We start from the raw sequence: 12,873 nt of genomic DNA on the forward strand, positions 1-12,873 counted from the left end.
TTCGTGTTATACACACTTCGATTACAAGCACCCTTTCAATACGATACGACTATATAAGAGTTAACTCCTTACATCTGCATCTAAGATGCACAAACCAGTCTGTATATGGCACTGTTTAATTCGCCTAGTACAAGAGGAGGATGTCAGGTTAAGTAGTACTTGACATATAATTGGAAGCATTAAAGCTCCATAGTACTTGTCATCCTCTGCTTTGGAGGATAGCATGCTGCACCCTTAGTAGAGCCATTCAACACAGAAAGCTGAAACCAGTATCCAGCATCACCATTAATCTAAACCAAAAGATCATGTAATGTACAGAATGAACTCAGTTAGTTACCTTGTTCTTTAGTTCCATGTTGTGCTCATGGGTAAGCTTTATTTCCTCGGTGAGTTTAATACTCTCTTGATGGAAGATGCATCCCTACATATATATTCACTTTATTTATGGATGTGAGAAGGAAATTAAGTGAACTTGCATGGGCCTGTGATACAAAAACATTGGCGAACCTTTTGATTGAGTTGTAGAATTAGACTGGCAAAACGTTGTTCCTACAGCAGTTAGCAGACACAAAGTTAATTAGCATAGTAATTATGGTGGGAAGGTATAATGGTTAAGAGTAAGAACAGATCGACTGAAAGAAGTTGTGCTACCTTATTCTCTTTAATACGGTGTAAGCTCTTCTCCAACTGATGTTCCAACAAACACAAGTCTTTGACTCTTAAGTTTGATAGTCTCTCCCCCATAAGCTTCCTGGAAGCCAAGCAATGGGGATGGTCACTTTAATGTTTTTCTGTCTTTTCTCGAACTGATTTATATTAGTAGATAGATAGTTTTGGAAGTAAAATTAAGAACTTATACCGATGGTGCTCTTGAAGCATCTGCATTTCTTCCTGTAATTTCCGTGCTTCCCCTTCCCAAAACTAACAAAAAAGGGAATTTGTTTTTATCAGTAGAAAAATACTGTTAAGTTGCTATGATCACAATTTCGTTACGGAGTACAAAAATTGCTGTCTAAATTAATGTATTTTTTTGTCAAATAACAAAAGGTTAAAACTGGCATGGATATTTTCCAAATAAGAAAAGAATATCTTAATTAGCTGACCTACGGACTACTACGGTGTAGCTAGCAGTACAATTATATACTATACTAAATGCACAAGATCGAGTAAATGCCGGTGAGATAAGTAAATGGGTGTAAATGAGTATTACTTCTGCCTAGAAAGCGTGAGACAAACTTCTTGAATTCAAATAACATTATGCAAAAAAGATTCGTTGGGATTGGTCGAATCATAATAGTATCCTTACATTTGTCATGAATTTTGTCTTTGTTATTCTACTTTTTTGTATGGGAAAATGACAGCCAAAGTTGTATCTTGGAAACAATTTTTTTATATCTAAGGCGTCGTGTATTTTGGAATATGTTCTAGAATATCGGGGTTGATTAGTTAGCAAGCTAGGGTTGCAAACTCAATGCATGCATACCATGAGTTGTGACACTGGATTCAGCAGCTGTTGCTGCTCCTGTGCAGATCGATACTTTTCAAGAATGGAAGCCATGGCCATGGAAGTGGTGGTGGTGGTGGTGGTGGTGGTGGTGGAGCTGGCATACTCGTAGAGGCGTCCGGTGGAGGAGAAGACGATAACGGCGACCTGGACATCACAGAGGATGGCCAGCTCTTGTGCTTTCTTTAGCAGGCCACTACGCCGCTTGCAGAAGGTGGCCTGCCTCTTACCCATGTTCTCAATCCTCCTAATCACAATCTTGCGCCTCGTCATGCTAATAATCTTTCGATCTATAACTCCCGGCAACACTCAAGATCATGTGCTAGCTAGCTAGGTCTTGGCTTCAGCATATATACCATCTATGTGTATATGATTGTGTGAGCATGTACTACCCCCTGCCGGCCTATATATACGAATGAAATGAGGGAAGGAGAGTAGCTACCAACTACTCCAAATATATTTTTTCAACAAAAGGAATATATTAATATCGCGAAGATATCAATTACATTCAGTCTCTGCAACAACGCAATGACCTAAAGGCAATACAAATGCACATAACTAAAAAAAAGAATTACTGAAAAGAAAAGCTCTGCTAATCTATTCCTTGTAACAACGAACCAAACACCACTAAGACAGCACAAGAAATTCATCTTCTCCAAAAGCAACGCCTTCAAGAAGGGAACAGTGCACAAGCGTTATCATCGTCCTGATCATAAATGATAGGTTTTCACGCAGGAGAAAGTCCGCGCTCACAAAATAATGTCTTCAACAAAGTCATTGCCAGACACAACTAATTAAGGCTAGACCTTAGGTTTTCACCCTGTAAGTTCAGCCTCGAAATTTCTCCTTTGTTGCCACCCTCACTTGCCAATGTTGCTGCTCCAAGTCATAAATCACCAAGCCAAATCCTCATCATCACTAGGACTCGAACCACCATTATCAGTCATCAGATCTCGACTTTCTTGCCATTCTTCACGACTGACTTCATCATGAAACTAAAGACATGTCCCACGATGGCAGTAGAGTTTCACATCACTCACTCTGAAACCAAACGGTCAGAAAAAAACATGGTTGCGTGCTATTGAATACCATCTGATCCGGCAATCTCCGGCTTGTCGTCCATTGGAGTTCGCCGGCAAGGCCTTCCGGAACTCGACACTCCGGCCAATCAATGAAGATAGGCCTCAAGTAGATATTCGCGATGGCGTGAAAGGGATCCTAGGACCAAACCATCTTTATTTGAAGCCAAGCCAGCAGCCCCGCACTACTGGTCTTCACTGGGAGGGGAGGGGGTCGACCGATGTAAGGCAGCCGCCACGGTCCTCCAGCCAAGACGAACCAAGATGAAGCCATGTCCCGCCACTCCACCACCATGGGCATCCTGTCACCACGCAAGAACAGCCGCTGCGCCGGCCCGCGCGTGACCGGCCGAGACCACCTCTCCGCGCGAAGAGATGGAGCAAAGGTGCGCCAACCACACCCCACCGGCCGCCTTCGACGGACGGGGCATCACCGCTGGCGGCGGCCAGCAAGATGCTCGGCCTATGTTTTTCTTGGGAGGGGGGGTGGGAGGATCGTGCGAGCGAACCAGAACCATCGGTTCGTTCCAGGTCCTCCTACTCCAAATATATTTTTCAATAAAGGAAATATATTAATATCAAAAGATACCAATTACACCCCTCTGCAACAATGCAACACCCTAATGGCAGTACGGCTGCACACAGCCAAAAAAGATAAAAGAAAAATAAGAAAGAAAAGTCCCGCTATAGTATCCCAAGTCTAGCATTAGTAATGCATCCACCCCTAGACAACACCTGAAATACAGACGCTCCAAAAGCAACACCTCCAAGAAGGAACAGTGCACCAGCGCCATCGTCGCCCGATCAAAGATCTTAGATTTTCACCCTGAAGATAGTCCCCGCTCTCAAAACAATGCCTCCAACAAGGTTATTGCCAGGAACAACCAGTTAAGGCCAGACCTTAGGTTTTCACCCTGAAAGGTAGGACTCTGAACTTCACATGTGATGTCGCCCCCACTTTCATACCACTGTTGCGAATCCTGGAACACCAAGCAAGTTTCTCAACATCGCGGAGACTTGAACCTTCTTTAGCTAATCCCCCAATCCCGCCTTCATGAAATTCTCTGCTTCTGACTTCACCATGGACCAAAAATCTCTTGATGTCAACACAGAACAGTGCTTCGCACCGCTCCCTCCGAAACCAAACTGTCGGAATAAAAGCATGGGTGCGCGCGACCGAATACACCCAATCATGTGAACTCCAGGCAAAAGATGCACTGTTTCATTCGCTGTCGGAGCCTTCCGGAACTCATCACTCCAGCTAGATGAAGAAAGATCGGCATCCGGAACGTCTTCATCTTCGCGAAAGGATAACCCTAGGACCACCACCATGAAAGCAGGAATGGCCGGCCCCCACGCCGCCGCCATGGCTGGGAACCGCGGTCCATCTTCCTCCTCCAACCCGGCCGGTGGAGGTCAGCAGCGATCTCGCTGCCGCCCTTTCCCCGCTGATTTCTGCCACACCACCGCGTCTCCCACCATGATCTAGGTGAAGTAGTCGAATACCACCGCCACCAGACCCGCCGTCCACCGTCGCCGCCCCTAGAAGACCCCGCCTCCGTGCGAAGGGGAGTCCATGGACGCGCCACCACCGCCCCTACCTTTGGCAGCCGGACGCGGCCGCCACCACCAACCTCGACAGTGGCAGCGGCCAGGAGGAGGAAGATGGGCCGCCTCTTCTTAGGTTCGGGTCGTCGCTCGGAGCCGCCTCGCGCGAGACGACCCGGCGCGAAGGTGGGAAGGGACAAGGGAGGAGAGGGGATGGGAGGGGGGCGGTTCGCAGCTCTACTACTCCAAATATATATGTGCAACTTGAATGTAACCTATTATATTTATGTAATTAACAGATTAGGATACAAGTAGCTCGGTCATCTCTTTCCTTGACTGATAAATATTGCAACTTGCTGCCATGTCCCCACACCCACCGGAACCTGTGACGGGTCAGGCAATCACTAGAATTATGCAAATGGGTGTTACCTCTGTGTGCTGTACGAGGTTTCGGAATCCAGTAAACGGCACACCTTGTGTAGTACTAGTTTTAATTCAAAGGTTGGCTCACAAATATCGGAGTAGATTCGATTCTATTCGATTCCCCCAAAATGTGCTAGTGCCTAGTAGCATCATTTTGTTTTAGACGAAAGGCACACCATGCTGCCCGATTATAAATTTATAGAGCCCAGTTATCAACATAATTACAAGTCCTACAAGCTGAGAGCATCAGCTAACGTACGATAGAGCATAACCAAAGAAAAGAAATTAGAGGTTAGAACAACTAGCCTCGAGAGTTATCCAATTACAACGGCACGGCCGAGCAGAAAACACTAACCTTGAGCTTGAGTTCTAGGGGGCGCAGTGGCTGCGTAAAACGCCATTAGAGCATCTCCAGCCGCGTCCTTCAAAGAGTTCCCCAAAGGGATTTGAGGCGCGCCGGACAAAAAAACCGTTCCAGCCGTGTTCCCCAAAGCCCATTTTTATCCGGCGCGCCCCGATACGGTGTCCGGCGCCCCGAGCCCGTCCCCGTCCCACAGGGGACGCACCGGGGACGCCGGACACAACGAAAAGCGAGGCGGGGAGTGGCGGGGCCGACTCGTCAGCGGCACAATAAATTTTTAACCTAACCGTCGCCTACCTCGCGACGGAAGTTATTGGCGGTGCAGTTCCCGCAGCGACGCAGCGACGGTGCAGTTCCCGCAGCGACGCAGCGACGCGTCCCGTCGCGCCTAGCTCTGCGTGCCGGCGTTAATGCGCGCCACCGCTCCTCCGCCTCCCTCCGGCCTATAAAAGGGCCGCCTCTCATCGTCCCTCTCACACACAAACCCTAGCGCATCTCTCCCAAACCCTAGCCGCCACCATCTCAACAAGACTCGACGCTATGTCTGGTAGAGGCGGAGGCCGACCTCGCGGCTGTGGTCGTGGTCGTGGTCGTGGCCGCGGCAGAGCTGAACGCTCGCCGTCGCCTTCCACGCCGCCGGCTTCATCATCGTCGGAGATGGACGTGGAGCCGGACGTGCGGTTCGAGTTCGTCCTCGTCCTCAAGGGCGACCCGCGCGGCATCCGGAGGCTGCCGGACTCCTTCGCCGACTACGTCGCCGGCGACGATCGCCCGCGCACGATGCATCTGCGGGAGGCTGCGTGCGGCTACTACCGGTGGATCGTCGACGTGATCTACGACGCGCGCGGCAAGATGTACCTCAACATCGGGCTGGGAGAAGTTCGCGCGGCACCACAGCCTCCAAGCCGACTTCATCCTCCTGTTCTCCTACTTCGGCGACAGGGACATGAGCGTCAAGGTCTTCGACGAGACGCGGTGCCGCCGGGACTACCACGGCGACAGCACCGACGAGGAGGACGACTGAGTGTTCTTTCTTCGCAGCGAACACGTGCACGGAGGTTTCTGGTGTTAGGGAATATACTTGTTGTATTACCAGGGGGCCAAAGGCCACAATATATAGTACATGTACAGGTGCACATATGCAGAAAGCCCCCTAACATATGGGGAAACTACAATATACAGATATATACATCTAACACCCTCCACAACACTGAGTTTGGAGAGTAAGAAATCATGCTGCGCTCGAGTCTGTGCCTTCGTAAAGAAATCCTCCAACTGCAAATCTGAAGGCACATAATGAACCGCAACAACATCATCCTGTACCTGTGCACGTGTGTAAAAAGCATCAACACCGATATGCTTGGTCAGCTCATGCTTGACCGGATCACGTGCAATACCGATAGCACCTGTATCTGTCGGACAAAAGTGGAGTGGGTGTCGTAACAGAGACCCCAAAATCTGCAAGCAACCACCGTAACCAAGTCACCTCAGCAATCAACAAAGCCATAGCCCGCAACTCAGCCTCAACACTCGAACGGGAAGCTGCGACCTGTTTCTTCGTCTTCCAAGCAACAAGCGAACCACCAAGAAACACACAAGAAGCGAAAGCGAACGACGATCCGTAGGATCACTCGCCCACGTAGCATCCGAATAGCACTCGGAGCTGGAGAGAGCTGGAACGGGGAAAGAAAAGGCGACGAGTGATCGTGCCACGAAGATAACGAAGAACACGGAGGAGATGACTATAGTGAACAGTGGTAGGAGATGAGACAAACCGACTCGGAATATGAACAGGATAAGAAATATCGGGACGAGTGACAAGCAAGATAAACAAGACTCCCAACAAGATGGCGATAACGGGTGGGATCGGGAAGAGGATTACCATCGTAGGACGAAGCTTAACATTAAGCTCCATAGGAGTATCGACTCGTGCGCTCATCCCCAAGAGCAGCACGAGCAAGAAGATCCTGAATGTACTTTTCCCGAGAGATAGAAAAGCCATCGGAAGTGGAGGAAACCTCAATGCCAAGAAAATAGCGAAGAGGACCAAGATCAGTCATAAGAAACCGATCACGAAGACGAGCCTTGACGAAGGCAATATACTCGGGATCATCACCAGTAATGATCATATCATCAACATAGAGAAGAAGAAGAGTACGTCCACGAGGAGAAGTGTGAACGAAAAGTGCTGGATCATGAAGACTAGGAGAGAAACCAGCAGCAGTCACCACAGAAGCGAAGCGCTCAAACCAGGCACGAGGGGCCTGTTTGAGACCATAGAGAGAACGTCGAAGACGACAAACCATGCCATCGGGAACAGAATACCCAGGAGGAGGCTGCATATAAACCTCCTCAGTCAACTCGCCATTAAGAAAAGCATTCTGAACATCAAGCTGGGAAACAGACCAGCGGCGAACAGAAGCAACAGCAAGAAGGGTACGCACAGTAGTCATATGAGCCACAGGGGCAAAAGTCTCATCATAGTCACGGCCGTGCTCCTGCTGAAAGCCACGAGCCACAAGACACGCTTTATAGCGCTCAAGAGATCCATCAGAGCGAGTCTTAATTTTATAGACCCATTTACACGTGATAGGACGAACACCAGAAGGTGGAGAAACAAGATCCCAAGTGCCAGTGCGCTCAAGCGCAGCGATCTCCTCGGCCATGGCAAGCTGCCATTCAGGATGACGCTCGGCATCCCGATAAGAAGTCGGCTCGGAAACGACAGAGAGACCATACCGACTAGGAGAGTAACGAGCCGGAGCACGACGCCGACGGACAGGCCGTGAAGGGGGAAGGTCATCGGCGAGAGGACAACTCATCAGAAGAAGCGGAAGAAGGGACAGCATCAGAAGGATCCGAAGCCGGAGAACGAGGAGTACTAGGTGGACTAGACGGAGGAGAGGATGGTGCCGAAGGGGGCGCATCAGGACTAGGAGGGGGAGAAGACGGGATAGCAGGGGGTGCATCCGGAAAAAGAAGGAAAGAGATATCATCCACCGGGTAAGTACCCGAGGTGGGGCGAGGATAGAAGGGACGCGTCTCATCAAACGTGACATCACGAGAGATGCGCATCCGACGACCAACGGGGTCCCAACAGCGATAGCCCTTATGCTCATCACTGTATCCGAGAAAAACACACTCAACAGACTGAGCGGTCAGTTTGGTGCGTTCGCGAGGAGGCAGAAGGACATAGCAGACGCAACCAAATGAACGGAGAGTAGAGTAGTCTGGAGAAACACCAGAGAGACGCTCGAGAGGAATGCCACCCTGTAGAGCAGCGGAAGGCTGAATGTTAATGAGGTGGGCCGACGTAGCAACGACTCTCAGCCCGTAAATGTGGCGGAAGAGAAGAAGCAATCATCATAGCACGGGTGGTCTCAAGAAGATGACGATGCTTACGCTCGGCAACGCCATTTTGAGCATGCGCGCCAGGACAAGAAAACTAAGCGAGGGTGCCCTCCTCAGCAAGGACACCACGAAGGTGCTGGGAGATATACTCACCAGCAGAATCAGCACGGAACACGCGAATGGGTGAGGAATACTGAGTGTGAACCATGGCCGCAAAACGCCGATAAATAGAAAGCACCTCACTGCGAGAGTGCATGAAAAACACCCAGGTGTACCGTGAAAAATCATCAATGAATAAGATATAATATCGATGGCCCCCTTTCGAAGCGAAGGGAGCCGGACCCCAAACATCCGAATGGACTAAATCGAACGGTCGCCGAGAGACGGACACACTAGTAGGATAAGGAAGCTGAATCTGTTTGCCTAACCTACAACCCCGACGAGTGTAACGACCCATCTCCGGAGACGGACCCCGAAGGCCACGATGAACCAAAGACGACAGGCGAGAGTCACAAAGGTGACCAAGACGATGATGCCACCGCTGAAAAGAGCCGGTGACGAGAGGCAACAACCGGAGGAGAACCGGCGGATGGAGTGGCAGCGGAAGGAACACGAAGCCGCTCTAACTCCCAAAGCCCCGGAGACCGACGGCTACGAGGGCCAGCTCCAACCAGGGCATGTGTGCGACGATCCCGAACCGCACAAGACTCGGCGTCAAGAATGACGCGACAACCGGAATCGGTGAGGCTGGCTAGCGGAGAAAAGGTTCATTCGAAGGCGAGGAACATGAGAAACATCAGGGCGGAGAAAGAGGGAGTAGAAAGAGTGCCTGTACTAGAAACGGGAATAGAGGTACCATCAGCCGTGACAACACGGACGAGGAGAAAGAAGAGACCGAAGAGCGGACAGGATAGAAGACTCGGAGGTCATATGAAAGGAAGCTCCGAATCCGGATACCACGGGGACGTACTCGATCGTGTAGAAAGTGGTGGTCGCGCAGTGCCGAAGAGCCGGTCACGGAACCGGCGGCGCCCGGCGAGGAAGAGTCCGGAGTAGCGAGCGGACCACGAAGACCCCCGAGAATGTCCTGATCAGAGAGTGCAACTGCAGAAGATCCTGAAGAGCCAGCCTGCTGACGATCCTGGAACTGTTGACGTAACCTGGGATCCCGCCTCCAGCAGGTGGAAGAAGTGTGGCCAACCTTGCCACAGTAGGTGCAATGAGGACGAGGGAGGAGACTCGAACCGTGAGGCTGCTGATGTAAACTGGAATCCCAAGCATCAAGTAGGCGGTGAAGCTGCGCTATCTCATGCGCAGAGAGGGGCGCGACTGGAGAGGTCGACGTACAATCAGGTGCCGATGAGAAGCTATCACCCACACGCACAGAGGCCACCAAAGGGGGCGACGGAGAGCAACACGCCGATGAAGAAAGAGTCGGAAAAGCGCGGTCATAACCACGTGAAGGAGCCGCGAAAGTCGATGTAGAGCGGCAGGCCGACATAGACGAAGTCGGCGAAGCGCGAGCGAGCCGCGTGAAGAGGCCGCGAAAGTCGATGTAGAGCGGCAGGCCGACATAGAGGAAGTCGGCGAAGCACGGGCAGAGCCGCGTGAAGAGGCCGCAAAAGTCGATGTAGAGCGGCAGGCCGACGTAGACGAAGTCGGCGAAGTGCGGGTAGAGCCGCATGAAGAGGCCGCAAAAGTCGATGTAGAGCGGCAGGCCGATCGAGACAAAATCGGCGAAGCGCGGCCAGAGCCGCGGGAAGAGGCCGCGAGAGTCGGTATAGAGCGGCGAGCCGATGTAGACGGAGCCGGTGAAGCGCGGACAGAGCCGCGTGAAGAGGCCGCAAACGGCGACGAAGAATGACTAGCCGTCATACACGGAAGCAGCGGACAAAGACCAAGTACCGAAGGGAGGCCCAAAGATAAGGCGGGATCAGCAGAAGAAGACATCGGATAACAACAGACGACGACAGTATTTTTTTTTTGTTTTTTTTTCTCTTTTCTCTTTTTTTTTTTTTTTTTTTTACCTCAACTGAAAATCAACTAGGGGAGAAACGCTCAGATCGGGAGCTAGCCAGAACAGGGCGTCGGGGGCAGGGAGAGAAATTGGAAGATCCAGAGCGGATCCAGCAAAAGCAGAGCCACACGAGCGGACGGAATTGGAAGATGCTCCACGCGCGGGCGGAATCAGCAGGCGGGCGGCTCGCGCGGGAATCGGCCGGAGCTCCACGCGCGCGGCCGGAATCGGCGGGAGATCGAGAGAGCCTGGAGATCGGGCGAGCCTGGAAGGAGATCGGGGAGCAGCACGGACGATCGGGAGCGGAGAACAGACGGGGACGACTACGGCCACGCGACGGCCGGCCGGGAACAAGTTCGTAGGGAGAGGAGGATCAATTTAGCTCTGATACCATGTTAGGGAATATACTTGTTAGATACTGCGCCAGTAGCCACAATATATAGTACATGTACAGGTGCACATATGCAGAAAGCCCCCTAACATATGGGGAAACTACAATATACAGATATATACATCTAACATCTGGATGTTCGCCTCCTCGGTAAAACCAACAAGGGCACCATCCTCCCGCTGGATTTTCCAGTTTAGGTGACTGGGTGTGCCCTCGAGTGTTCTTTCTTAGCAGCGAACATAGGAAACCTTCGATGCACGGCCTAGTTAGGTTTAGTTTCTTTGCAAAATTTTATATTTGTGTCCACGATGGTTCAAACTATGTATTAGTTTGTGGAAAACCATGTGCCTAACTGTGTTTTCGTGTAAACCACGTTCCAAATTATGTATTAGTTTGTGGAAATTGAAATAAAAAAATCAAAAAAAAGTATTTTAAATGTTTGGGGGAGGCGTTTGGGGGACGCGGCTGGGGAGCGACGTCCCCCAAAGGCGGCACGAACAAAACACGTCCCCCAAACGCTCAATCCGGCGCGGTTTGGGGGACGCTTTGGGGGACGCGGCTGGAGATGCTCTTAGCTCTATCGCTAAGTTTGAATAGAATATACATAAAATTCGTATGCATCTCTTTTGCGGGGTTTCAACCTCATTTTTGAAGAAAAAAGAATTCTATCGCCAGTCTGCAGTATCACACTCATGCCTGCTGCCCTATTGGCATTGTTAGTCCACGGCTGTAAGAAAATGCAGTAGTTTCAAAGATACAGCCCGCATGATGGTATTAGCACCATCTTATTTTTAGCACTAGTATTAGTGGATTTTCTCCCACAAAAGGAGGAAAAATTCCGGCCTTTGCATCCAGTGATGCGCTTACTGCATAGACGTCAGAGTGGGGACGCACTCTTTCCCACTTTGAGCTACATTTGCTGCTTTTGCCCCAAATTTGGCACACACTCATACCAACTGGTAAGGACAGACAAGTCTTGGCAGAAAATGGAACAATCAGACTATATGAAAACACCACATATTAGGATATATGTGCATCTTATTCTTCTGACTAAACATAATCCTTAATATAAAATAGCTAGGGTCACAAGTGCCGATAAATCTTATTTGTAGAGTGTGGATCGATACTCTCTAGTGGACAGTATTTTAGTTGCATGATGGATTCCCAAAATGCACTTAGTTATAGTGAGCTTAAGGAGGAAATTAAGCCAACTTGATCCACCGAGGCATTTCAATCGATCAGGGCTGAGACAAACTCGGTCCAGAAAGCCCATTGGAACACATAATGGATCGCCGATCCAGGAAGCAAATCGATATTTGTCGCCGACCCATCCATCCCGTGAATCTCTACACTGCCCACTTCGGGAGAGCCTTTACAGTTTACACCGACCTGGTCGGTAGCTGATTCGTGCCGCACACCCCGGACCATAAAGTGGGCTTGGCCCAGAGACGTTCTCTGCGGTTTGTCTTCCATGCGTGCGTTTAGGATTTTTCCTTCCGATTTGTTTCTTTGCGTCACCTAACTAACTATCTAGACTGTTTCTCCACTAATTCTATCGTTCTAATACCAAACGAAATTTTAAAAAAAGGCTTAGATTCGATTTTTTAAAACTTGAACAATATTCATATTTTTTCATTATTTTTAAAATTTTGAACTTTTTCGAATTTGAGCATGTTTTAATTTGAAGATTTTTAAGTTTGAAAAAATAATATCGAATTTGAACAATTTTTTAATCTAAACAATTTTCGAATTTTACTATTTCCAAATTTGAACAATTTTCGAATTTGCACAATTTTTGAATTTGAACACTTTTCGTGGATGAATAATTTTTTAAATTTGAACATTTTTCAGATTTGAACATTTTTTAAAATCCGAAAATTGAACAATTTTTTAACTCGAACAATTTTAAAAATTGAACCTTTTTGAATGTGAACAAATTTCAAATTTGAACTTTTTTTAATTTGAATGATTTTCAAATTTGAACATTTTTCGAATTTGAATAATTTTCAGATTTGAACTATTTTCAAATTTGAACAGAAAGAAAAATAAACAAAAAATGAACAAACACAAAAAAGGAAAAGAACAACAAATAAAAAGAAACAGAAAAAGGAAAAGGAAAGAAAAAACGAAAAAATAAACAGAAAACAGAAATAAACAGCTAACTGGGCCGACCAGACCGGCCCATACCACGCGCGCGGG

General features: G+C 49.0%; 1 protein-coding gene across 1 annotated transcript; it reads right to left on the reverse strand.

The window, feature by feature from the left end:
- Positions 1-661: 661 nt before the first annotated feature.
- Positions 662-1,777, reverse strand: LOC124657751 (MADS-box transcription factor ANR1-like). The gene is made up of 2 exons (XM_047196265.1): positions 1,484-1,777; positions 662-751 (listed from the first exon to the last, which is right to left on the reverse strand). The coding sequence occupies exons 1-2, from the start codon at positions 1,775-1,777 to the stop codon at positions 662-664; spliced, it is 384 nt and encodes a 127-aa protein (XP_047052221.1).
- Positions 1,778-12,873: the final 11,096 nt, after the last annotated feature.

Source organism: Lolium rigidum, chromosome 5 (assembly GCF_022539505.1).
Source record: "Lolium rigidum isolate FL_2022 chromosome 5, APGP_CSIRO_Lrig_0.1, whole genome shotgun sequence".
Lineage (NCBI taxonomy): Eukaryota > Viridiplantae > Streptophyta > Magnoliopsida > Poales > Poaceae > Lolium > Lolium rigidum.

Excerpts from the sequence above, each read along its gene's own strand:
- LOC124657751 (XM_047196265.1), bottom strand. The coding sequence starts at position 1,777 with ATGACGAGGCGCAAGATTGTGATTAGGAGGATTGAGAACATGGGTAAG. Across the intron at positions 752-1,483 it reads ATCCAGTGTCACAACTCATG|GAAGCTTATGGGGGAGAGAC; the intron begins GTATGCATGCAT and ends CTTGGCTTCCAG.